The sequence below is a fragment of the Hordeum vulgare genome, chromosome 3H, assembly GCF_904849725.1.
Source record: "Hordeum vulgare subsp. vulgare chromosome 3H, MorexV3_pseudomolecules_assembly, whole genome shotgun sequence".
Classification (NCBI taxonomy): domain Eukaryota; kingdom Viridiplantae; phylum Streptophyta; class Magnoliopsida; order Poales; family Poaceae; genus Hordeum; species Hordeum vulgare.
The window spans coordinates 405,394,591-405,421,820 of NC_058520.1; the positions used below are offsets into that span (position 1 = coordinate 405,394,591).

Here is a 27,230-nt window from a genome sequence, read left to right on the forward strand (position 1 = left end):
GCCAATTCCTCTAAGGAGGCGGCTAAAGGTATGCGACCCTCTTCCCCTCTCGAAAAGGATGGGACTGGAACCTATGCCTCAGTTCCACCTCCCATGGTCTATGGAGGACCTGTTACCACACCATGTCTTAACCCCGTTGGTCCTCCTCCTTTGCTCTGGCTAAGGATTGTTGGGAGCACATTATGGTACTATACAAGGGAAGCTTAAGCATTCAACGGTCCAACTATGAAGTGGTACTTGATAAGGCCGATGAGTTTGTGATGAAGGAAGATGAGGACCCTCGTGATCTATATCGAAGGGTGACTGCTATTGCTGTTGCTCTCAAGGATCATGGGAGCAAGGATGTGGATGACACATGGATCAAGCGCAAGTTTCTCAAGGCCATCATGCCTTTCAACAAAGCCATGTCATCAGTCATTCGCCAACGACCAGATTTCCACTCCTTGTATTCCAATGAAGTGTTGGATGAATTAATTGCAATGCCAATCATGAACGAGACTGCTGACAATACACTTGCTCGAGTCCGGTCAAAGACAACTTCACCCAACCTCGCTTTAAAGGCAAAGGCTGCTTCTGAAGAAGAGGAAGAGGATGAGGAAGAGGAGAGCTGCCCTGAAGACACTAAGTATGCTTATCACGAGCACATGGCTCTTGCGTCAAGGCAATTCTGGGGCAACAAGAGGAACTCAAGACCCAACTTCACCAAGAACAACTCAAGTGGGTTCAAATCCAAGCAATGAGTGAGGACATGTTATAACTGCGGTAATGTGAGTCACTTCGTGGCAGAATGTCCCTATGAGAAGAGGGAAGACAACGGGGGCAAGCTCATTCGCAAAGACAAAACCAAGTCATTCCCAAACAAGAACAACTTTGTCAAGAAACCCCACCCAAAGGGTATGGTGGCACTTGAAGAGTACCCCTCCGATGACGATGACGATGACGATGACGATATGGTGGCAACTGTGACTTTCGCCATTGCCACCCCTTCTCCCAAGAATGTGTCTCTCTTCAACGCCCCCAATGATAACCACATCGCCAAGTGCCTCATGGCCAAAGGTATCGATCAGGTAACACCCAACATTAAGACCAACATCACTACTGCTCCTTCATTGTTGAATTGTGTTGATGATAGTGATGTTGGGGAAGTTAATGAGCATGATCTTGACAAATTTCTGTGCACGATCAAAGGAGAACCCAAGAAGCACTTTGTTGCTCTCTTGGAACAACTCGGTGAGGCTAATGACCTCATCGAGTCTCATGAAGAGACCATCTCCGAGCTGCAAGGACATAGTCGTGACTATGCCGATGAGATTGCTGAACTATCTATTGCACTAGAAAAGGAGCACACTCTTCGTTTGGCTCTTGAGGATTCATACAACGATGACTGTGCTAAATTGCAAAAGGAACTAGATCATGCTACTGTTCTTACTCGTATGCTTAAGTCTGAAAAGGATGCTCTTGGGGTTGGCCATGACAGACTCAAAGTGGAGTTTGACACACTTGACAAGGCTCACAAGGTCTTGAAAGGTGCTCATTTCTCCCCGAAAGAGTCTCATGATCAACTCCAAGCAAAGCTTACCAAGGAAATCTCTACTTGTCCTCCTTTCGTGTTAATTGATAATGCTTGTACAACTAACCCTTGTTGTGAGCATGTACATCTTGTGGAGGAGAATGCCAAGTTGAAGGATAAACTTGAGAAGGGCCTTGTCTCATGTATCCAAGGCGAGAAGAACCTGAACGACCTGTTGAGCAACCAAAAGGGTGTGGTAGGAAAGGAGGGACTTGGACTTACATCCAAGTCAAAAAGAAAAAGGAAGAACAGGAACAAACGATCCCCTGCCCTCATGGACATCTTTGTCACAGAGGGCGAAGGGACTCAGGAGATGAACAGGAACAAGGTGGACAATGGTAGCGCCAGGAAAGGCAAAACCATCCCTACTGACACAGCTGGCAAACTTAATCCTTCCTATGTTTTATGTCGTGCTGGTGATGGGCATGTTTATGCCAGATTTGTTGGGTCTTACTATGAGTCCATTGAATGGGCTATTTGGGTTCCTAAGACCCTTGTCTCTAACATTAAAGGACCCATTCAAAAATGGGCACCTAAAACTAAGCCTTGATCTATTGCAGCAGTTTGCTTCCGGTGGGGTGTCATGGTTGCTCGATAGTGGAGCAAAAAATCATATGACCGGAAGCAAGGACTTAGTGGTGGATGTGCATCCTCACCCATCTATGCCCACCCATGTCCAATTCGTCGATGCACCATCGTCAAAGGTACTAGGATTTGGTAAGGTGGTCATCTCTCAAGAGTTATCTATTGAGAAGGTCATGCTTGTTGAGTCCCTTGCTTACAATTTACTTTCGGTTTGTCAACTTGCAATTATGGGCTTTTCCACATTCTTTAATCTTGATACTGTGGTCCTTTTGTGGAGCAAGACTCTTAAAGTAGCCTATGTTGGATATGTCGAAAATGGTCTCTATGTGGTGAACTTTTCAAAGCGACCCACTAAGACTGCGACTTGTCTAATGGCTAAAGTTGATGTGGGCTGGCTTTGGCATCGCCGACTAGCTCATGTCAATATGAGATCTTTGCAAAGTCTCCTCAAAGGGGACCATATTCGTGGACTAACGAATGTGAGTTTTGCTAGAGATCGTGCTTGCAGTGCCTGCATTGAAGGAAAGATTCATGAAACTGCTCATCGTCCAACGACTCTCATTTACACTAAGAGGCCATTGGAGCTCCTTCATATGGATCTCTTCGGTCCTCCATCATTTGATAGTCTTGGGGTAGAAAGTACTGCTTGGTGATTGTTGATGACTACTCAAGATACACCTGGGTATATTTCTTCAAGAGGAAGAGTGAGACTCAACAAATTGTCATCAACTTTGCTAATGAAGCTCAACGTCAACATGAAGCAAAGATTTTGATGGTTGGAAGTGACAACGGCATCGAGTTCAAGAACTACACCTTGGATGAGTTTCTAGGTGATGAGGGAATAGAACATCAATATTCAGCACCATATACCCCTCAACAAAATGGTGTGGCGGAAAGGAAGAACCAGACACTGATGGATGCTGCAAGAACAATGATGGCGGAATTCAAATCTCCATATAACTCTTGGGCCGAAGCCATCAACACAGCATGTCATGCGTCTAATCGGCTCTATATCCGCAAAGGCTTGAACAAGACCCCATATGAGATTCTCACCGGAAACAAACCCAATCTCAAGTACTTCTGGGTATTCGGTTGTAAGTGTTTCATTCTCAAGAAAGGTGCACATTTAGCTAAACTTGATTCTAGAGCACAAGAGGGCATCTTTGTTGGTTATGCTACAAACTCTCATGCTTACCGTGTCCTCAACAAGTCCACTGGCTCATTGAGAAGACGTGCAACGTGGATTTTGATGAAAATAATGGCTCCCAAGTGGAGCAAAGTGGTCTTTGTGATGTAGGTGATGAAATTCCTCCCCAAGCCATAATAAGAATGGGGATTGGTCAAATACTCCCCATTGAGGAACCCCTTGTGGTCGAAGGAGAAGGACAATGCTCTACTCAAGTGGAGCCATCATCCTCACAAGTCCCACACGCTTCCGATGAACAAAGGGAAGACCCTCAACCAGTTGAACAAGCTCAAGGACAAGATCAATTGCTCAAAGATGATGATGTGTCCCATGATGTACAAGCGCTTACCCAAGGTTCCGAACCTGCTCAAGATCAAGATCAAGTGCAACTACAAGATCCAGACCAAATAGAAGCACAAGATCAAGATCAAGAGCAACCACAAGAACAAGGACAAACCAGTGAAGCTGCTCAAGTCAAAAATCAAGTCGATCAGGATGTTGTATCTCAATTCCCTTCTGTAGTGCCTAAGAGGGCTACTGGTGCCAAGGGAGGTTCAAAACGCAAGGGCAATCAAAGTAATCAACTTGATGCTCCCCAGTTATCCAATGCAGAACTCTTGGAGCGTCGCGCAACCAAGATTGCGAACAAGCTGAGAGCCAAGTCACATCTTATGAAGAATGTACTTGGCAGTTTGAAAAGGGGAGTATCCACTCGTCAACAAATTTGGAATTATTGTGAGCATCACACGTTTGTTTTGTATTGTGAACCTCAATAGGTACAGGAAGCGCTCGATGATGAGGATTGGCTTATGGCCATGCATGAAGAACTCAATAACTTCGAGCGTAATCAAGTCTGGAACTTAGTGCCAAGACCAAAGGAGGAACATAATGTCATTCAGGACCAAATGGATCTTCAAAAACAAGCAAGATGCCAATGGGATTGTGATTCGAAACAAGGCAAGATTGGTGGCTCAAGGCTACTCCCAAGTCGAGGGTATCGACTACGGTGAAACCTTTGCCCCTGTTGCTCGTCTAGAATCTATTCGCATGCTGCTTGCATTTGCTTCTCATCATAATTTCATATTACAACAAATGGATGTGAAAAGTGCTTTTCTTAATGGTCCTTTAAATGAGTTGGTCTATGTCAAACAACCCCCAGGGTTCGAACATCCCAAGCTCCCCAATCATGTGTACAAACTTAATAAGGCACTCTATGGCCTTAAACAAGCCCCACGTGCGTGGTATGAGTACCTTACTGAGTTGTTACAAGATCGTGGGTTTGAAATTGGGAAGATAGATCCCACTATTTTTACTAAGAGGGGCAAAGCGGATTTGTTCATGTGCCAACTATATGTTGATGGTATCATTTTTGGTTCCCCTAACGAATCTTTCAATGAAGAATTTGCTGTACTAATGACCGAGAAATTTGAGATGTCTATGATGGGTGAGTTGAAGTTCTTCCTCGGATTCGAGATTAAACAAGGCTTAGAAGGGACCTTCATCAAACAAGCCAAGTACACTCAAGACATGCTCAAGAGGTTCGAGCTAGAGGATGTCAAGCCGGTCAAGTTTCCCATGCCAACAAGATGCAAGCTTGACAGTGATCCCAATGGTAAAGCAGTGGATCAAAACGTATATCGCTCCATGATTAGATCCCTACTTTACCTTTGTGCATCTAGACCGGATATTATGTTGAGTGTAGGGATTTGTGCATGGTTTCAATCTACACCAAAAGAGAGTCATTTCATGGTTGTTAAGCGAATCTTTCGATATTTGGCTCATACCCCAAACTTTGGTCTATGGTATCCCAAAGGAGCAAACTTCAACCTAGTGGGCTACTCTGACTCAGATTGGGCAGGAGACTGTGTGGAGAGGAAGTCAACTTCTGGAGGATGCCAATTCCTTGGTCGTTCACTGGTAAGTTGGTCTTCAAAGAAGCAGAATTGTGTCTCACTATCTTCCACCGAAGCTGAGTATGTGGGAGCTGCAAATTGTTGTGCACAGTTGCTATGGATGAGGCAAACTTTAAAGGATTATGGTGTCACTTGTGACAAAGTGCCTCTTCTATGTGACAATCAAAGTGCTATCAAGATTTCCCTCAACCCGGTGCAACATAGCAAGACCAAGCACATTGATATTCACCATCACTTCATACGTGAACATATCAAGCAAGGTGATATTGAGGTTCACTTCATCAACACTGAAGAGCAACTTGCAGATATTTTCACTAAGCCCCTAGATGAAGCAAGGTTCCGGGAGTTAAGGCATGAGCTAAATATCATTGATTCAAGTAATGTGGATTGAAACTAGGCACTTTGCACCTCACTCTACATGATATCCAGCTCTAGGTGTAGGCATGGACATAGGGGGAGTGTTGTTCTCTCAATGCACTTTCCCTCCCCCATTATGCATAAATCGATCAAGTCTTTCACTTTGGCCATTATTAAATGGCACTTGTGCTTCAAAGATGAGTGTTGGTCATGAACCCAAGGATAATTCTTCGCGGTGTCATACCTTTGCCTCAAACATAGGTGGCCTCGGCCACCGCCCCCACCTTTCTCTCGTATGGAAGAAAGGTTACAAAATGACTAGTCAGTATATCTTGCTGGTGTTATCTTTTTCTTGACTAGTCGTTGCCCACTTCATTTCCACAAGTTCCTATATCTCGTTGTGCCTTCTTGAGTGGTACTACTGCCAGGGGTAGCGGTACTACCGCCAGGATCCGAGCCTATCACGACTTGACTAGGGCTTTTTAGGGCTGTCTCAAGGGGGAGCGGTACTACCGCTAGGACAACGGTACTACCGCTAGGACCCCAACGGTACTACTGCCAGGGGGAGCGGTACTACTGCTAGGACCCCAGCGGTACTACCGCCCGGGACAGCGGTACTACCGCTAGGACAGCGGTACTACCGCTAGGACAGCGGTACTACCGCTGGGTCCATACCCCTTGGACTATATAAAGGAGGGGGAGCCCGTTTTTCTTGCCCTCTTTCTTCTTCCTCATGGCTCTCCCTTCCTCTACTCCGAACTCCCCCCGTTTAGATCTCTCTCTACGGAGCCCCTTCTCTCCTTTGAGTTGGAGGGTTTTCTCCTCTCCTCCTTCCTCCGTCAAGTGCCATGGACGCTGGTAAAGCTCCTCTCCTTCTTCTCTTGGTTGGTGTTTTCTTGTTCTAGGGTTAGGAGCTTGGTGATTTGGATCCATGGCTATGATTTGTGCTTAGTTTTTGGATGGTACGAAGGAGATATCTTAGGGGAGTTTAGGTTTTATGATTCATTGCAATTATTTTGACATGCCCTAGTTCTCCATGTTTTAGATCGAGTAGTTCTTATCATACTTCTCATGGATTTGATCTAAAACTTGAATCCCGTTGACTAGGCGTGTCTCCATCTAGATGATCTTAAGTTCCCCATGTGTTAGGGCTATGGTGTTTTTTGTAGTGAGTTTATCTATTAGCCGTGGATCTCTTGAATCAAATCTAGTAGTTCTTGTGGATTTCTATATGTTCAGATCTGAAAGTCAACTCCCTAGCGGTACTACCGCCAGCCTGGCGGTACTACCGCTAGGACCCCAACGGTACTACCGCCAGGGGAGCGGTACTACCGCCAGGACCCCAGCGGTACTACCGCCAGGGGTAGCGGTACTACCGCCAGGAGGATATTTTTCTTATTTTCCGTTCTTTTTCTTTGTGTTTGGCAATATGTGTTTCTTCTTATGATTCTTTTGACCATTGCCTTGACTCCTCTTGTCGCTCTTTTTGGTGTGTGTGTCTTGTGTGTCACAGGTGGTGCTCGCCGCTCGAATCCCGCACGTAACACCCAACCTAAGCAGTATCGCACTCCAGAGGCCCAAAGGGTTCCGCCACTTCCAGTCTGAATCCCAAGAAGAGGTCCTTCAAGAAGACTGCTACCAAGAACAAAGGGATCAACGTTCGCACTATGGCTCCTAGGGATTTTCTGGCACTCCGCACCCGCAATCCCTATGTTGAAGACAAGGCTCAGATTAAGAACATCGATTATGTTTGGTCACAGGAGCACTGCATGATATATCGTGACATCATCAAGCCCTTCAAGAAGATCTTTGTCCCAGTGCAGTGGATCGACCTTGCTCACCTTCGGCGGAATCCGGACTACTTTGGCGAGGCTCTCTCCTTGATTGAAAAGCTTGGTCTTATAGATATCATCACCTTCAGATAGGACTTTGATCCCGATATTGTGGCCCAGTTATATGTCACTGTTCATTTCTAACCTGATGACGTGCGCACCATGACCTGGATGACCGGTACTCAGAAGATGACTGGTTCTTGGAGAGAGTTCATGCAGTTTCTCAAAGTCGACTTTCAGGGGGACGAAACTGTTCTTGGGATGCGTCCTCATGCTCCTTCTTCGTCTACTGCCACCCCCAAGGTCAGGCTGCAACAACATTACATCAAGAAAGGTGTGCTCCCCACGCATCTGGATATCATGCATCGGGTCTTCCGCAACTCTTTATTCCCTCGTATTGGCAAGAAGTACAAGGTGCATGGTCATCTAGCTGAGACGCTTCTATTATGTGAGGAGGCAAGGACTAAGGATACTGCGCCTCTCGATATTTCCCATGTGATGTTTAATGAGCTCTGAAACTGCATCATGAACCGTAAGGTTCCCATCTACAGGCCCTACGTGTTTGCCTATATTCAGAAGAGGTGGCGTGATGCCTATCTGATAGATCCCTTCCCTATTCAGGCTAACTATTTTGTGCATGATCCTATCAAGCTCCGTATCAAGGACAAATGGACCAACCCATCAACTTCTTCTCAGCACATGGACACGGACACAGAGACTGCTGCTGGAGGAGGACCTGCTTCACAGACCCGCTCTTCTGCTATGCCATCTTGGGCAGTGAAACTAAAGGATCAAATGAAGACTCTCTTCTGTATGCATGCCAAGGGACAATATCAGTCTCATGTGGCCCAGAAGGAGGACTGTCAGAGGCACAAGTGTGTCTTAAGGACCCTTGTGTGGCTATCTCAAGCGGCTCAGAGGACGACATCACTCCAGAGTCTGATTGGATGAGGGCTCAAGGTTATCAGTGGACTGGGTCTGATGCTGAGGAGGAGGCCTCTGAGGAGGACATTGAGGAGGAGCAGGACGAGTAGGATCCGAATGCCACGGACGCGTCTGGGGATGATGAGGATGCGGAGCGACCACCTGTGTCGTTAGGTGTGCCCCCTTTTTGGTGTCTTGTGCCAAAGGGGGAGAGAGTCTAGGAGCTGGATTTGCGCTTTGCTTTAGCTTTGCTTATCTTTATCGTGTTTGCTTTGAACTTGGTTTGATCGTATTTGCTATCTTTGCTTTGTGTGATGTGAGACTTGGTCTTATTGTGAGACTTATTTTTATCATATGTTGTGAGTCATATGCTCTTCAATTATATCTAGTATTTATCTTTATGTTCACATGCTTTCTACTGTGCAAATCCGGTATTGTCATCAATCCACCAAAAAGGGGGAGATTGTTAGGGCATATTTATGCCTAAGTAATTTTGGTGATTGATGACAGTACCTTAAAGGACTAATTATGTGCATTAAGCTTTCAGATAATACATGTCAACGGCAGAAGACGATTCGGCACCCTCCGTGGAACAGAAGCACGGTGTCCTCTACGATTCTCTTGGTCTTTGAGTCGTAGGAACGTCGTACTATTAAGAGGGGATCCGTAGTGGAAAGGTTTGAATGGAATCAATTTTGCACGCACACACTTTATCTCCATCCCTTTTCCCGACAACTTTGGAGCTGTTCCCATCTCTTGTTTATCTCATTTTGCAAAAAGGTCCCCTAGCGGTAGTACAGCTGTCCCTAGTGGTAGTACCGCTAGAGCTGGCGGTAGTACCGTTGTCCCTAGTGGTAGTACCGCTAGAGCTGGTGGTAGTATCGCTAGCCCCAGCGGTAGTACCGCTAGAGCTGGCGGTAGTACCGCTGAGCTAGCGGTAGTACTGCCCCTGGTCAGCGGTAGTACCGCTCCAGGACTTTAGTACCGCCTTCCTTGCGGGTGTACTTCGTCAGACTTTTTGCGAAGACTTTCTTGGCGGTGGTAGGCCCGGTAGTGTCTTTGCACTACCATGGGATTAGCGGTAGTACCGCTGCAGCCAGCGATAGTATCGCTGGAGTGCTAGCGGTAGTACCGCTGCAGCCAGCGGTAGTACCGCTGCAGCCAACAGTAGTACCGCTAGGCTCGTGCTGTGAGTGGGAAAACGGTTGGATTCCCCCCCCACTATATAAAGGGTTCTTCTTGCTCAAGAACCCTACCTTTGACCCTCCCAAGCTCCATTGTTGCTCCCTAAGCTCAAAAGTGCCCGATCTCTCTCCCTAGCCAATCAAACTTGTTGATTTCCTAGGGATTGGTTGAGAAGTCCTAGATCTACACTTCCACCGAGAGAAAATTGATTCCCCCCACTAATCCATTGCGGATCTTGTTACTCTTGGGTGTTTGAGCACCATAGACGGTTGAGGTCACCTCGGAGCCACATTCCATTGTGGTGAAGCTCCGTGGTCTTGTTGGGAGCCTCCAAGCTTTGTGTGGAGTTTGCCCCAACCTTGTTTGTAAAGGTCCGGTCGCCACCTTCAAGGGCACCTATAGTGGAATCACGGTACCTTGCATTGTGTGAGGGCATGAGGAGAATACGGTGGCCCTAGTGGCTTATTGGGGAGCATTGTGCCTCCACACCGCTCCAACGGAGACGTACTTCCTGTCATGGGAAGGAACTTCGGTAACACATCCTTGTCTTCATTGGTTCCACTTGCGGTTATCTCTAACCTTTACATTGTGTATGCTTTTGTTGTTGACTATCTCTTGCTTGCCTTAGTTCTTATGGTTGGTAGCATCATATAGGTTCACCTCCTTGTTGTCATTTTAGAGAACCTTTATGTTGCTAACCCTAAGTTGCTAAGATTAATTAAAAAGTGGTCATTGCCTATTTACCCCCTCTAGTCAACCATATCGATCCTTTCAGAACGTGGGTCACACAATCATCATCAGACGACGAGGACGAGTAAGAACCATCAGACCAAGAAACCATGCCGTCCCTCCCGTCGATGGTGGCTGACGGCGACGGGTGACGGCAGGTGCGGTGCAAGGGGAGAATAAACAGAGAAGGGAGGGGAATGAGAGCACCACGCGCGGCGAAGACGAGCTTAATAAATCGGCGGTAACGGTTGTTTTGGCGCGCTATCTGTACGAGCCCACGTGGCTCCGACGGGTGGACCAACATGATCACTTTTGGTGTTAGACACGACTAGACGCTGGTTTAGTGCTATGTGTTATTCACTTGCCACAAAAATGGTGGTTATTTATGATTTTTGACAAAAATAGTGGTTTTAAAGTATCCTTGTCATAATTATGATGGTTTTGAGCAAATCTGGCCAAACGGGTCATGCCTGACTGGCTGGCCCGACTACCCGCAGGCCAGGCACGAGACGGGCCCGACCCGGCACGGGCTAATCATGCCTGGGCCAGGGACGAGCACGCCGTGGGCCGTGCCCGGGCCGCCACCCTGAGCCTGCGTGCCAGCACGACACTACACGATCAATGTGGGCCGGCCCGTGGCACGACACGGCCCGCTTGGCACGACATGGCACGACAGCACGAGAGCATCGGGCGATGGGGGAGTGGCGGCGACCGACCATTGGCGCAGGGCGGGGCGGCCGACCGTTGGCGTAGGGGGAGCGGGCCAGGGCGCCAGCTGGCTGGGGTGGGGGCGCGGGAGTAGCCGTTGCGCGAGATTACGAGGGATTATGTATATGATTAGATGGATTTAGGAGGGATTTTTAATACATAATTCATATTTTCGAAAATGTGACCGTTGGAGGGTCAAATTAGTGAGAAAATTGAATTTTTCCCCCTATAAATAGGGCTGCCTAGCTCACATATTTCGCACACTCAAACATGGACAACCAAGACAATACTACCTTCACAATAGCCGATTTTGGTCTTGATGACTTTGGTCTCCCCCCCGAGCTTTGATCACATTACCATGCCTCCACCCATGCAACCACCCTATACCGATCATCCATCTCTCGAGCCCCTTCCCGATACCCAAGCCGATGGTCAAGGCAATTCTAGTAGTGGGACGGGTTCCTCCACTAGCATGGGTGTGAGAAGAACTCGTCGTAGAACCTCCGAGGTGTGGGAATTTTTCGATGAAGAAATATCCATGGTGGGCGGTGTGCGGAAGGTGTCGGCATGGTGCAAAAGGTGCCAGAAGGAGCTAACCGGAGAAGCCAAGGGAGGAACCGGGCACGTGAAGAGGCATTTGGATTCCCACAAGAAGGCGGATGCAACAAGCGTGTCGAGCTCGGCCGTGCAAACTCATCTCAAGTTCAACACCGATGGTACGGTAAGCAATTTCGTTTACGATCCTCAACGAGCGTGAGAAGGTCTATGCCGTTTTATTGCTTCTAATGACTTACCACTTGGTATTGGTGAATCTAACGGTTTCGTAGAATTTATTCAATCTTGTCATAATCCTAATTATAGACCAATTTCTAGACAAACTACAAGTAGGGATCTTAAAAAGCTTTACTAGACTGGTAAATATAAAATAAAAGATGAATTTTCTACGTGCACTTTTTTAGCGTCGTTAACATCTGATATATGGACTGGTCGTGCAAAGCAAGACTATATTAGTGTGGTAACACATTATGTTAACGAACATTGACAGCTACAAAAAAGAGTCATATGATTTGAATTAATAGATGTATCACATAGTGTTCCAAACATTGCTGAAGCTATACTAAAAGTTGTGAATGATTTTGCTCTTGCCGACAAAGTTTTTGCAATAACTTTGGATAATGCTTCAGCAAACACGAGTGCAATGAACACTCTGACTCCTATATTCTCCACATATGCTGCATCTTTTTTAATGCATCAACGTTGTGCTTGCCATATCATTAATCTTATTGCTAAATGTGCTTTACATATATGTGAACCACGCGTTGAATGCATACGCACTGCAATATCTTATCTTTCGCATTCAACTCAACGAATTGCACACTATAGGAGATATTGCATTGCCATAGGCGCAACTCCTCATAAGTATAATTCAGACATGCCTGTTAGATGGAACTCTACATATTTGATGCTTAAGGCAGTTATTCGAGACAGAGTTTCGTTCAATGGTTTTATTAATGCAAATTATGGGATTAAACCTCTAATCACCGATGAAACTTGGCATGTTATTACAACATTGACTGCATTTCTTGAGTTGTTCTGGTCATTTGAAATCATATGAAGGTGATGGATTATTACTTGATGTTGTTGCTGACATGAAAGCAAAGTATTTAAAATATTGGGAACATATTCCACTTTGATATGCATTTGCATTTATCTTGGATCCTAGAGCTAAACTTGAAGGGTATCGTAGTGCACTCAATGTACTATCTGCGTCCCTAAGTTTAGATTATATTGATGACTTCAACATGGCTCGTGACAAGCTATATGAAGTTTTTGCTAAGTATGAGCAAAAATATTCCGGAGTTCGAATGCAGCGACCTCCACCAGCACCTACTGCGGGTAAAAAGAGAGGAGCATGGAGCAAGATCTTTGGTTCTTCTTCTTCGTCCTCCTCTATCGCCGGAAGCTCTTCTACTTCATCATCTTCGATTCAAGCTGCCGGGGAGTTATCGAAGTACCTCAACAATGACAAAGTCATGTTCGATTTAGATAATGAGGAAGAGTTCAACATACTGCAGTGGTGGCAAGAACACAAACGTACATTTTCGATGCTTTCCATATTAGCACGTGATGTGTTATCGGTACCCATCTCTACGGTGTCATCGGAGTCTGCTTTCAGCCTTGCTGGAAGAATAATTGAGGATAGAAGAACTAGTCTCACCCCTGATATGGTGAGAACACTGATGTCCGTGAAAGATGGGGAGCTATCAAGAAGGAGAGCCCAACACACTGCAGGAAACATGGAACTAATAGGTATGTTTAAAGACATGTGCTTTGACGAAGACTCGGCATTGGACCTATCGGTAGATTAGTGGTGTAGTGTACTCCTTTTCTATTTCTTTTGTAATTTTCTTATCTTTTTGTAATTTTCTTTCCTTTTTGTAATTCTAGAGCGTGGCTTTGCACTCTTTTACTTCCCAGGGATGGAAGGTTTTAATGAGGCAGCCACTAAAAAGTTTAAGATTTATCCCACATGCTACATTGTCTATCGTGCCTATGGTGCCATTTTTTGGCTATAAAAAGGGATGCCAAGTTTCTCATTTCTAACTCCATCTCATTGTACACACTACACACACAAACATGGCTGATGCCAATCAAAACTGGCTTGATGCTATTGTGAGGCGTCGGCACGCAATTTAGAATTTCTACGATGAAGAAATAGTTAGAGATGAGGATGGTCTCCCCCAGGTTTTTGCAAAGCGCCAACAATGTGATAAGAAGTTGTTCGTGGAACAAAATACGGGAACCGGCCACCTGCTGAGGCACGTAACAGCACACGTGAAGGAGGCAGCGGACGCCGCCGACGCGACGGCTATAGCGCAGGCACTGCAGGGCAAGGTTGAAGGATTTCTAGAAATCCAAAGCATGGCATGTAATGTAGGAGTAGTATTTGTATTTTTTTCCCTTTCTCTATCTTTTCTTCTTTTTGTATTTCTACTTTTCTAGAGAATGACTTGTACTCTTTTATTTCTTTAAGATGGAAGGTTTTAATGAGGCAGACGTTAATAAAACTCTAAATTTATTCCATATGATACTATGTCAAAGTATATATTTTTTGGATTTTTTTTTTAAAGAGTAAACGTGCCACGGGCTAGCGTGTCTCAGCGTACCGCGGACCGACCCGATTACGGAGCGTGTCATATTTGGGCATGATAGCCTGATACGCGGCCGGCACCGCACGGCTGTTTACTGATCGGGGCACGGCGTGCCGTGGCGTGCCAGACCCGATTCTGACAGGCCCGGCCGGCCCGTTTGGCAGGTATTTGTTTTGAGCAATTTTCTCACCATAACACTCACCGGTGGACCACTGGGTGGAGAATACTCCGTCTCCCTGCCTAAGTGGCAGAAGGAAACGGTCAACACCGGCGCACGGCCGAGCTGGTACACCACGCCCAAAAAAATCGCACGCCCGGTGCCGCCGCACGGTCGCTGCCGCGGTGCGGGGTGAGGCGAGCGCGCGCCGAGCTCATGGCTGTACGCCCCCGCCGCTTCCCCGCACGCAACCGCCTCGCGCCTCCTCCTCTTCTTAAGTCTTAACGCGCCCCTCCCTCCCTCCATCAGTCCACTCCCCCAACCCCCCTCCCCCCTCCACCGCAACGGAACCATGGCTCTCGCGGCCGCCGCCGTCGCCGCCGCGCGCCCCTCCCCGACCGGCTTACCCCGACCGTTATGCCGCGCCTCCGCGCATCCGTGCCGCCCTCGGCGGTGCCGGCTGGAGGCGAGCTTGTCGGCCTCCACGCCGGCGCCCGCGCCGGCGACAGCGGACGAGGGGGCCGCCGCGGGGCCGTGCCCCGTGGTCAGGTTCGACATGGCCGACTTCACTGTCGCCGACCGCGTCAGCGTCGGGCTCCACGGACGGGTTGGTGTTTAGCCCCACTGATTCGGTCGCGCTTCTCCCTCGTTGCTAATACTCGGCGATTTTCCTTTTCTACTACAGTCCGATGAGATGCTCTTCGAGGCCACGGTGCGCGATCCTAGCAGGTCAGCGGCATGGAACACACTTGGATAGTACGAATTCTTTGAACGCACAATCATTACCTTCTCCTTATTGTTATTTTTGATTGAATTCAGTGAGCTGTACGGGTCGACGGTGGTGTTGCGGCAGCTGACTAGCTCACAGGCGAAACGGAGGGGCCGGCGCGCGCTAGAGGTGGATTTTCTCTCTCTCTGTTAAATTGCTGCTGTTTAGTGCGTTTGGAATATATGGGGAACTATCTGGCTGAGCTCGACTGGGCTGTGTGTTCGTGTTATCACAGGTGCTCAAGAAACTGGCCCGTCGCCAGATGATGTACCATTCTTACGCGATGCAGGTCCATGGCTACGTTACTCCGAGCAAGGCCATGGAGGAGGGTGACGCTCCGCTTGTCTTGGTGCATGGGGTTAGAGCTTTTGCCTTATTTCGTCGAGCTGATCTTGTTTTAAGTTAAATGTGGAAGTGACATTTTTCATGATCTGGGCCTGGTTGCATTATGGCTGTGCGCTCATTTTCATGTCAGGGCCTGCCTGGGTTTAGCCGTTTAGGGGTGTTTCTAGTCTAGATGTAATTGCTACTTTAGGTTTGTTTGTTCTTGCTGGATTGAGCGATGTGCTGCTATAATCAGTATTTTACAATAAAAAATGTTAATGCAGTACCATGGGAGCTACTCCTTGCGTCACTGGTTGCAACTCTCGGATTGGCTTCCAACCTTGGAAGCAACATTAGCATTGGATGAAGAACAAGTGAGGAGGGTAGGAGATGATTCGGTTGGAGGGCCTGCTGTAACTCGGCAGCTGCGATTAATCAGGATATTGATGAGAGACCTTCTGATTGGTGTAAGTTTCAAGAGTTAAAGACTTTTTAATGTATTCAGTTACCAGTGTATCTAGATTGAAGATATGTCTTACTTTATGCAGGTAAATTATCTGCATAGCCATGGAATGGCTCATACTGAGCTTAGGCTGGAGAATGTTCATGTCAGCCCAGTAGACAAGCATGTCAAAGTAAGCACCATTTCCTTTTATTCTTGTTTACACAAGTGGTTGTATTATGTCCTTGTAAAGTTGTAATCATGCTTAGGTTACTGGGAACGTTAATAAATCAATATCGTTTGGCCCATTTCATGTTATACAGTTGAGCTATTAAAAATAACAATCCCGTTTCATCACGATTTTGCATCAGCGTGTATTAATCATTTCCGTTTAACAGTGTATTTATAACTTGATTTCCTGACATAAGTGAGATCGTGCTTAGTATAACTCTGTAGTATATTTTCTACTCTGATGTATTGATTGATGGCAAAAGTAATATGTGATCCTACATTTCTGCTCTGTGCTTTTTCTGAATCATGCATATGAAAGGAATTAGCTGTTGTCTCAGATAAATATTCAGTGAGGCGTTTCGATCAAGCCATTCCTCGTGTGAATAACCGAGTACGACATTTGATCTGCATTCTTTAAGCATGCCGGTGTACATAAGTGCACTTGTATCACTCGCCACATGTGTATTCATCTTGTTAAGGTACACAGTATTTGAATTGAAAACCTGACCGTGGAACCAGGGAGTGATCTCCTTGCTAATCTAAAATAAATAAATTTGAATCAAACCAGACCATAAAGGTAATGCATGATTAAACCCTGCGAAGTTTGCACATTCTGAGTGTCCCAGTGTTCCGTAGCCGTTATTTCATCTAAAGTTAACATGGTCGATCATTTTTGTATTTTGTTCATCTTTTTTAGGTTGGTATTCTTGGGAATGCTGTTGATTTTCATGACAATGATCCCAGCAACAGTACAATAGCAAGTAACAACGAGAGGCGGAAAATGATGATAGCATTTGACATGAGGTAGGTTTGTGAGCTTTTGTTTACAGTTACAGTAGTTCATAGGTACACATATATGCTACGTATTAGATAAAAATATTGAACTATTTTTCTCTAGATGTGTTGGCTTCATAATGGCAAAGATGGTTCTGAGAGAGCTCATGGATTCATCAACATTCCAAAAATTCAAGTCATTCTTGAATAAGGTTTGTTTTGTGCATCTCTTCGAGTTATATCATTTCCGCCATATTTCATTCCCTCTTGTTCTCGCAAATTTTTGTGTTCATTATTGTATGCCTATAACAGTTTAGCACTTTGCATTTTAACCCTGAAGGTCCAGGCTCCTATTTGGTAAAATTTGCATGGAAATAAATAAAGAAGTAAGGGAAATACCGTCCTAAGCTAATGATAAGACATGTTTGATGTAAACATGGCCTCCATTTCTTCTTGTCGAATACACATTTAAATACACATACGTTTCATTAAAAAGAAAATGACAAAATAATTGTATAATTGTAAAGTCACAAGGACAATGACATGTCGTTCCTAAAGGTATTCTACCAATTATACAAGGGTCCTGATAACGCCCACACGTGTGGGCGTTAAGGGGTGTTGCCCACACGTCTCGTGTGGTGTGTAAGGGAAACAGCCCCCACGTCTGCTTGTGGGCAAAATAGCTAATGTCTACACGTCCGGCCTCCTGCCTCGCGACCCGCACATCCGGCTTGTCATCTCGTGGTCCCGCGTGCCAGTTCCACTCAGTTGCCATGTAACACTGGGAAGACATGGCAACTGACAGGCATGCGGGCACGGCCAGTTCCATTCAGTTGCCATATAACACTGGGAAGGCATGACAACTAACAGGCATGCGGGCACGACCGTTTCACTTAGTTGCCATGGGGAAGACATAGCAACTGATAGACATGCGGGCAAGGCAGTTCCACTCAGTTGCCATGTAGCACTGGGAAGACATGGCAACTGACAGGCATGCGGGCACGACAGTTCCACTCCGTTGCCATGTAACACTGGGAAGACATGGCAACTGACAGGCATGCGGGCGTGTGGGCGCGGCGTCCGTTCCACCACACGTCGGGTTGGCAGCCGCGTGTGGGCGTGTGCGAAACAAGCGTATGGGCGAACTCCTTAACGCCCACACACCAGCCCCTTCGTACGTGGCACAAAAAAACTGCCAAAAAATGCCAAGATTAGTGCAAACCACAAACGGACGCAGATCCATGCGTGTGGGCGGTTTGCAAACGCCCACACGTGTGGGCGTTATCTTTTCTCTTATAAAAACTAAGCAGCTAGTGCCCCATTCCCTTCTGGCGGTTAGGCATGCCAACATGGACTTCATAATGTTTAATTAATTTTGGAGATTCCGTGTTGTGTTCTGTTGCAAGATCGTGGATGTCCTCTGACTTGCAATTTTATAGACTAGTTGTTTAGTTCTGTTTGAGATTTAACACCACATGTTTTTGCAAGCTATTTCAACTCTGCAACTTTCTAGAAACATCAATGGTGGAACTAAAAAAGCCATGACTTCATGATCAGTATTTTATATTGCAGGGAAATGATCCATCATGTTTGCGTGAGTTCCTTGTACCGATTTTAAGCCAAAATTCTCCATCTGGGAATATTGGTCTGCAAGTAAGCATTTGTATTTTCAGAATTACCATCGGCATATTATTTCTTGAAGCTGTCTGATGATATTGGGGTTTACTCGTGCTATTTCTTAGATGTTAGATAGGCACTGGGGTGCTGGTTGGAATCTTTTGGCCTTATTACTGGCGACAAAATCCGACAAAAGGATAAGGTAAGATTAGTCCTACTATTGGTAAGCTAAAGTTGCAGATTTAGAACAGGTTTGGTATCTACATTAGATGAATATAATTCTTGCTTTGTTGTATCAACTTAATTTACAGTTGTGTCGATGCACTGCGTCACCCCTTCCTTTGCGGACCTAAATGGCGTATAAGTCCAACAGTGAATGTTGTACGCTGGGGCTTGGGATCAACTGCTGTCCGCCTGGCTGAAGATTATATTTATGGGCATCATCAGGTATTATTTTGCTCTCAAATGATTGACTCAAGCTGCGTCTCCATCCAAATGTTCACAAGATGCTTGAGTTTCAATAAAAAATGAACCTGATATCTTTACTGAAAGCTATAATTTGTTTGTTACATGTATGAGGAACTATGGTGGAACTCCAGTTAGCTTATTAAGCTTCCTTTACCATGTTTACAGCGTAAACGGTTAGCATATTTCATTGAGTTGATGGAGGTGCTAAACCCTAGTTCAAAAACAGAGGTAATTGTTCCTGCTCCAAGTCCAGATAATTATGAATACCATGCGAGGTGAACTTTGTTCTGAGCTAATTGTCTGCCTGGGGTGGCATAGTTTCTAGTTTGGTGATAAGCCGTCATAGTTTCTTCGTTACAGCAATTGTCAGGGTGTATGTGTGATGAGTTGACTTGTATATTCGTTACAGATCATCTTTTTTGTATGTATATGTGATGGTTCTATTTAACTCGTTATCAATCTATTTTCATTTATTTATTTATTCCTGTTTTCCAAATTCATGGTGTTCTCTTCTTGACATATTTACTCATATACTCCTCTCTGCTTCTGTTTGCTCAGAATTGGCTTCGCCTCCTACCTGGTCGTTGGTGCCTCTTATACTGCACCGGTAGGCACATCGGTCTAACACTTCGTCAGCCTACCCCCAGAGTCCTCATCAGTGATGCGTTCCTCACATTTGCCCAAGTCCCAGAATCTGTGGATCCCGTTTTATCTCTGACCTCAGATATTGGTTTCAAAATCATGCCGGAATCTGACTGGCCCCACGACAAATCCGGAACCGAAGGAAATCTGTCAGTTACCACATCGGCAAAGATAACTCCTGGGAGGATCTACACCAATGCCGAGGATAGTACAGACAGTAGGATTACGACTTCTAGATATCTTGGTGGTAAATGGGGAAAAGCTGCTAAGATGAAGGAGCTGCCAGCTAGCCTCCCCACTGCTAGCGTCAACGTGGATGAGGACGAAGTCGACGTGTCCATGAGTTGTGGCTCAACTTTGAACGTCAAGTCTGCACGCAATGTGCTGCAAGAGGTCCGTACGCAGACGCCACCGGAGATGTTCGATCTGTCAAAGATTGTTTGCGGTACATACATTGATTCAAGGTTGATGATTCTTCGCGGTGTTAATGGGTCGGCCTTACTTTTCGTTAGATCAAATCATACGTCTGACACCTGAGGAGCATATTTGTAGCCCATTGTCTCCTCTGCATTCTTGTATCTCTAGGTGTACATTATTCATTTTTAGCAGGTGTACATAGTAAAGATTCCAGCAGCTTAAAAAAAAGATTCCAGCAGAAAATCAGAGTGTTATGTTAGAAAACATATCCCTATACATTAACAGATTAACTGAGAAGGTCTACACAAGCTTCAGAAAAGGACTTAATTTTTTTAGGAACACACGTAGACTTTACTCATATTCATAACCATCGCATACTCCCACCATTCCTAAATATAAGTCTTTTAAGAGTTTCCATTAGAAAACTATATACAAATGTATATAGACATACATTAGAGTGTAGGTTCATTTATTTTATTTTGTATGTAGCTCCTTAATAAAATCTTAAAAAAAACTTATATCTAGAAACGAAGGAAGTACATTGCTCTGGAAAAAAAATTCACGAATACGACATGCTGAGTAAATGAAAAGGATGCACGGCCGAAACAAAGAAAACTACACAGCTAAACCCACTAAGTTGCATAAGTTGGAGTTGATCATGGGTCCAAGTCGCGTGCCAAAGAAAATTACACAGCTAAACCTACTAAGTCTTCATGTTCATCTGCGTCCTTCTGCACAGATCCAATCGCGTGCCGAAGATGCATAAGTTGAAGTTGAGCCGTGAAGGAAATGTTGCCGTGGATGTCCTGGAGCCATCTGTTATTATCGAGCGCCTCCTGAACCGTCCTCCGGTTGCGCGTACGAGTATCCACGTTGCTATAAATCAGCGGTGCGATGTCAAAGATCGCAAAACCATGAATCCATCTATCCCTCCAGAACAGTACACGACTCCCTTCGCCCACCTTGATCATCACTAGGTTGTTGAACACCTACCTCGCCAACTGGTCATCAGACATGGAAATGCCTTGCCACGGTCTGCCTGGGTCAGTTCTACGGAGCCATTCCCAACGGACTCGCAGCGCCAAAGCTTGTAGTTGCAGATTCTTCATGCCCAGTCCGCCGAACTCAGTCGACTGACCAATGGAGTTCCATGCAACTTGACAATGCCCTCCACTAACCTTTTCTTTTCCTTTCCAGAAGAATGCTCTCATCCATCTATTAATCTCTTCGAAGACCCAAATCGGCGCTTCCAGAACCATTAAGTGGTGAACGGGCCTCGCTACCGCAAAAGACTTCACTAACACTAGCCTGCCGGCCCGCTGGATTAGCCCTCTCTGCCATGCGGGCACGAAGCGTTTGGCTTGGTCCAGAAGGGGTTGCCATTGCGCCCTGGTGTGTTGCCGGATCGCCAGCTGCAGGCCAAGATACTTGCAGGGGAACTCACCCGCCTGACATTGTAGCACGTCCGCCACCCTCTGCTGGTCATGTTCGTCCCCTCTGATGAGAATGGCAGAAGATTTGGTGTAGTTGACCTTGAGGCCGGACGCCTCGCCGAAGATGTGAAGGGCGTTCCGAACGAACTCATGTCCTGCGCCGAAGGTCTGATGAACGGGGTTACGCCGTCGGTGTAAATCGACAGGCGCTGCAAAGCCGTAACTCCAGTGAACGCACTGATAATGCCATCCGATTCAACTTTGTTGATGATGCTAGTTAGCACGTCCATCGCGATCACGAATAGCAGGGGCGAGATGGGATCACCCTGCCTTAAACCCTTGGCATGCACAAAACTCCTCCCCGGGACTCCATTCACAATGACCTTGGTGCTCGCCGAGTTAAGTAGCGCAGCCACCCAACCAATCCACTTGCTACCGAATCCTTTTGCATGAAGAACGTCGAAGAGGAACGGCCACGCCAGGGAATCAAAGGCGCGTGAAATATCCAATTTGAGGAACACTCCTGGATCACGATGGGCATGGATTTTTCTTGCTACTTGGCGCACGAGCAGGAAGTTATCGTGCAAACTCCTGCCAAGGATGAAGGCAAACTGGTTGGCCGCTACAATATCCTTCATCCTCCTCCCGACTCTGATCGCAAGCATCTTGGCGAACAATTTGGCCACGCTATGGGGCAGACTGATTGGACGAAAGTCTCCAACCTCTTGAGCATCCAGTTTCTTCGGGATGAGGACGATGTGGGCGCGATTGAGCTTGCTAAATCCTCTGCTATCCCCAATGAACAACTTGAGCAACACGACCATGATATCGTGCTTGATGATTGGCCAAGCACGGTGGTAGAATGCCCCAATAAATCCATCCGGTCCCGATGCGCGATCCGCGGGCAGCTCTTTAATGGTGTTCTAGACTTCTTCCTCCGTGAACATCTGCTCGAGCTCTTGAAGATCAGCAACTTGAATCCCAATAAACTCAAGGTTCAGACCGGCCTACCTCGCTTGGGCACGCCCTAGCAGCCCTTCATAAGCTTTGGTAAAGATCTCCTCCTTCCGATGCTGGTTAGTGCAAATAACGCCATTGTGCCTAACATGAGCGATGAAATTCTTCGATCTCCGTCCGTTTGCCACAACTTGGAAGAGCTTGGTGTTCACATCCCCCTCCTTGATCCATCGGATCCTCGATCTCTGTCTTTCGATAGTACGCTCCAGCGATGCAAGGCCTAGCAGTGCCTGTTTGAGGGTGCGTCTGAGCCATAGCTCATCTAGGGAGAGCAACCTAGCTTCCTGAACTCTATCCAGCCTAGCGATCACCTAATTGGCTACCGCCATCTGAATTTTTATGTTCCCTGTCTTGCGTTGGCCCCAGGCCTGGAGGGACATAGCAGTGTTCCTGAGGAGAGCATCTAAACGCTTAAATGGGTCCACAATCCCCTCGTCGCAAGTCCAGGCCTCCATGACGGCCTCCTCAAATCCTTCCAACTTAGTCCAATAAAGGTCAAATCAGAATCGCTTCTTGGAGCAGAAAGGCGCACTCGTGGAAAGGTGTAGAGGCACATGATCCGAGATGTTGGTCGAGAGGGCCTGGAGAAGGCAGTCCAGGAAGCTAAGTTCCCAATCGACAGAAACCAGCACCCTGTCGATCTTCGTCATGGTCGGCGAGTACCGCTCATTAGACCAGGTAAAATTCCTTCCGTGCATGTATAGCTCTATGAGCTCGTGCGAATCTACAAAACCTCTGAACCGCTGCATCATTCTCCTATTAAGATTGGCATTGTTTTTCTCGGAAGCACGGAGGATCATGTTAAAGTCGCCAAGGACATCCATGGCCCCTGATAGACTAGCCTCCTGGCTCGAAGTACCTCAAGAAACGTGGTTTTAAGCACATCTCCTTGTGGCCCATATACCGCAGTAATCCACCAGTTAGTGCCATCCTTATTATGGACCAGGATACTAAGGGAGTTGGTGTCGTGCACCAGGGCATCCACATCCATCACCGATCTATCCCACGCAAGCAGAAATCTCGCCACGAGTCTTGCACATCGGTAAGTAATCGAAGCCGTCAAAGGACAGACCTAAACATTGAAGAACCACAAATTGATCCGGTACATCAAGTTTTGTTTCCTGTAGGCACACCAGGTTCACCTTGGCTGCCTTCACAAACTCCCTAACCGCCGCCCTCTTCGCAGGACAGTTCAGCCCGCGCACATTCCAACATAGGATTTGCGGATTTATATCCATAAAGAAAGAAGCAAAAGACTCCAGAACCCGCCAAGAGCTCAATGGGCGCGCACCACCGAGGCCGATCCCTTCTCCAGAACACCCATGGGTGGCACCTCTTTCCCAAAGAGTGTCGCGATGACCCGAACATGCTGATCCCGTAGAGGCGAGTCGAAGATGTTCTGCAGCTCGCTAACAACCATGTCATCCACGTCCAAGTCATCCGGTACGAGCCCCAACGCTCTCATGAGAACATTCTCTGCGTGGCTGGCCCTGCTGCTCTTATGCTCCGAAAGCTTCTTGCTGCCGCGGGTGTAGCGGCGTGGGGTGAAAGGCTCTGCCTCCGCTCGAAGGTTGGAAGCTTGGACTTCCTTGAGAAGGGGTGGGGCCAACTTCTTCATAAGGGTGGAGCAGAACCATTTGAGCTTAGTGTAGGCAACAAATTCCTGGGCGTACATGCCATCGAGTCCAGGAGAGTGGGCGATCGGCATGTCCGAGACCTCTCCAAGGGGCTGCCTGGGTGGTAACACGTCATCGTGCATGACCTCGAAAGGAGCAGCCTCAATGATTAGGCCATGCAGCGCCGGGATCAACACCGCATTCTCTGGTAGGCCAGCATTCGATCCCCCATGCACCCCAACCTCCGAGCGACACTCGTCCACCTCAGAGTCCCTCCAGCCGAGGAAATAACTTGATCGGAACCCAAGATTGGGATCAGAGCTGGCGCGGGATTCTCTGCCTCAGACAGAACACCAACCTCCATGGCCACAAGCGGGGCACACGTATCCAGCTGCAGCCCAGATCCGGTAGGAACATTGTCCATCACTTCCCGAGGCTCCAACACAGGCTGGGCCACCTCGAGATCCTTTGAGACCGTGGGGACAACACTCACATGCGTGTTAGTCAAATGAGACTCATGGCCCACCTGATCCTTCGCAATCACCATACCTGGCACCTGCCCCAAAGAGGCAAGGCCCACCTGATCTCCTGCACGGGCTAACGCGGACTCGACAATGCGCATCTCCGTCTCCTCAATGATTGGCGCGACATCGGATCCCACCACCGGGCCCATGCCCTGATCCTGCTCCAAAGAGGCAACCGACACCAACTCCTCCGAAGGATTGCGCGCCAGGACAACCACAGTCTCCAAGACAGGGACATGTGGTGATCTGACTGGCAGACTCCCAACGGGCGGCTCCACAGTGGCAGCGCGGCCTGCGGTACCCGGCCCAGGGGAGGGGTCCATGGACGGCAGCCGCCAGCTGGAGGCCCCACTCTGCCCACCAGGGCCTGCGCGTAGGACCGACCCACTCCCGCACCGGCGGCATCGCCGCCCGCCCGCGCGGGGTCATGGATGTCTCGCACGCCCCTCGTCCAGGGAAGGACCTGCAGCTCGCCGCCGGTGAACGAGTCGTCGGAGTCATCCGGCAGCCCACTCTAACCACTCCCATCTGAGCTAGGCGGTCGACACCAATTCTCCGGCGGCGTGAAATCTCTCGTGCGCCCAATGTGCACAAGGGTGGGGTACTCCAACAACCGACTGCAAGCCTGGTGGCGAGCCGCCGGCAACTCGACCTCCTTGACCGGCTCCGGAATCCATAGGCGCTTCGCAACAGGAATGAGGTCTGGATCACGACACCAAGCCCGAAGCTTGAACAGCGACAAGTCCTCCTGACTGGCTGTCTTCGGCGCAAGGCTGACGATGTCGCACAACGACCCCAGGATTTTGGCCGCCATCTCGCATTCACAAGCATGGAACGAAATGCCCTCGATCATGATGTCCACCAACACCCTCATCACCCTGGCAGTGGACTGGGCTTGCCCTCGAAAGCACAAAGTAACTCTTACAACTGAAGGTTACAATAAAAATCTCTTGGAGGGACTTCAGTAAAGAGACTGTGGTTGGACACACTACAACAGAAGACTGTAATTGGACAGGAGGAGCGGTAATATAACTCGTTCACCTGCACAAACTTGATTATCAGTAAAGATTTTTTTGCATCAAGTCACCTATCCAAAAGATGGAAAGTCGTGAGCAATGGACGCACTTGGACAAGGGATGATCTCGTAGAACTGCAGGTCCTCGAACTACAAAATCTTCATCATAATGTAGAGGAAAGATTCAAACTTCAATAAAAAAAATCAAACAAACGAAATCAACATTGCACAATAACATAAACTCATTAGATCATAATCTCTTTTATGACGACACGACCCTCTCTAGCTCTATGGCACCACCATAACGAACTTGATAATTTTATTCGTAAAAAGTCCACACTGACTAGTAGACGTTAATTAAGACAATGCATTTCTTGAAGATCCGAGACCCCCCCTCTCTTAGTGCCAAGCTGACATTTGGAGGGAGGGGCCAAAAATTACTCCACCGGTAGCATTGGTAGGGTTTTTATGTTGTTGTTCGCTTGGAAAGACCATGTATATGCACACTTCTTTTCACACAGAGCTTCTCATGCACTTAAGTTTAGGGTGTGCTTGCCCTATAGAAATATCACTAGAAAGAAAAGAGCGACTATGCTTTCCTCGTGTGGCTTCCACCGTCGTTGGTTCCTCTCGCCTTTGGGTGCCTTTTGGCATTGACAGTGTGTGTGTGTGTGGGGGGGTGTCTCATGGCGGTGTAGTCTATTGTTGCCCTAGATGCGGTTAGGTCATGTCTAGGTGTCTGACTAGCAGTGGAGAGGCGATGGCGCCATCGACGGTGAGGAATAAGATATCCATGTCATGTCCTCATTTTGGCAATGTTGTTTGACATCGACGGAGTGCATGTGGAGCTTCAGCCAGGGCCAAATATTGGGACTGGTTTTTGTCTTTGTCTTGTCTATGTGACTCACGGCGTCCAATGAAGGGAATGGCGTTGCGTCGTGTTTTTGTTCTCTGATTCGTACTCTGTCTGATGAAGCTCAATCAGATGTGGCTCCGTCGGGGAACTTGGGAGGTTTGTGTCTCTCTCTCTGTGTGGCGGAGTTGGGATTATCTTCTTCCTCCATTCGTTATCAGCTTCTTCCACACGACGATCTACTCAAACCAGGGTCGATGGTGTCTTCTTGTCTACATCGATGCCTTCCCGGTCGTTGTTTCTTCAATCTCATGTTTTAAATAAGGTTGTTCCACTACAGAGACCTAGATGCGGCGACGAGCTTTGCTCACGGCATACCACTAGTGGATAGAGAAGGAAGATGCTGTTGATTTTATGAAGGAGTTGCATGCAATTTCATATTGTTTTAATGGTGTTTTTATAAGGGATGGTTTTATCTAATATATGGCTTGATGCCTTTCCCCTAAACCACATTTGTAGTGAAAAAAATCTTTGAGAAGCTCGAGCAGAACTACAATCCATTTCTTTTAGTCTTCTATCTTCCAAGTCAATTGTCTGAGTTGCCCAATATATACCCTTATAAAGTATGTCCTAGTTAATTGATACTCCCCATATCCATAAGTGTCGCGGTTTTAAACTAAGGTTCCATCTGATCCATAATAAGTGTCTTAAATTTAAACCAAGGTTGAACTAACCTTAGTTCAAAACCGCGACACTTATTTTGAATCAAAGGGAGTACTATTTTATTCTT

At 47.1% G+C, this 27,230-nt stretch overlaps 1 protein-coding gene across 1 annotated transcript; it reads left to right on the forward strand.

Annotated features, from left to right (window-relative positions):
• The first annotated feature begins 14,611 nt into the window (after positions 1–14,611).
• On the forward strand, positions 14,612–20,296 carry LOC123444001 (probable plastid-lipid-associated protein 14, chloroplastic). The gene is made up of 13 exons (XM_045120595.1): positions 14,612–14,905; positions 14,984–15,027; positions 15,118–15,196; positions 15,303–15,425; positions 15,676–15,858; positions 15,940–16,026; positions 16,762–16,868; positions 16,963–17,050; positions 18,411–18,491; positions 18,581–18,657; positions 18,767–18,902; positions 19,089–19,151; positions 19,482–20,296. Exons 1-13 carry the CDS (start codon positions 14,651–14,653, stop codon positions 20,100–20,102), a joined length of 1,944 nt encoding a protein of 647 aa, XP_044976530.1. The 5' UTR covers positions 14,612–14,650; the 3' UTR covers positions 20,103–20,296.
• Positions 20,297–27,230: the final 6,934 nt, after the last annotated feature.

What these genes read in the sequence shown, in the direction of transcription:
- LOC123444001 (XM_045120595.1), top strand. Translation starts at nt 14,651, where the DNA reads ATGGCTCTCGCGGCCGCCGCCGTCGCCGCCGCGCGCCCCTCCCCGACC. An exon ending in ACGGTGCGCGATCCTAGCAG is followed by an intron (nt 15,028 to 15,117) that starts GTCAGCGGCATG and finishes GATTGAATTCAG; the next exon opens with TGAGCTGTACGGGTCGACGG. An exon ending in CGCTTGTCTTGGTGCATGGG is followed by an intron (nt 15,426 to 15,675) that starts GTTAGAGCTTTT and finishes ATGTTAATGCAG; the next exon opens with TACCATGGGAGCTACTCCTT.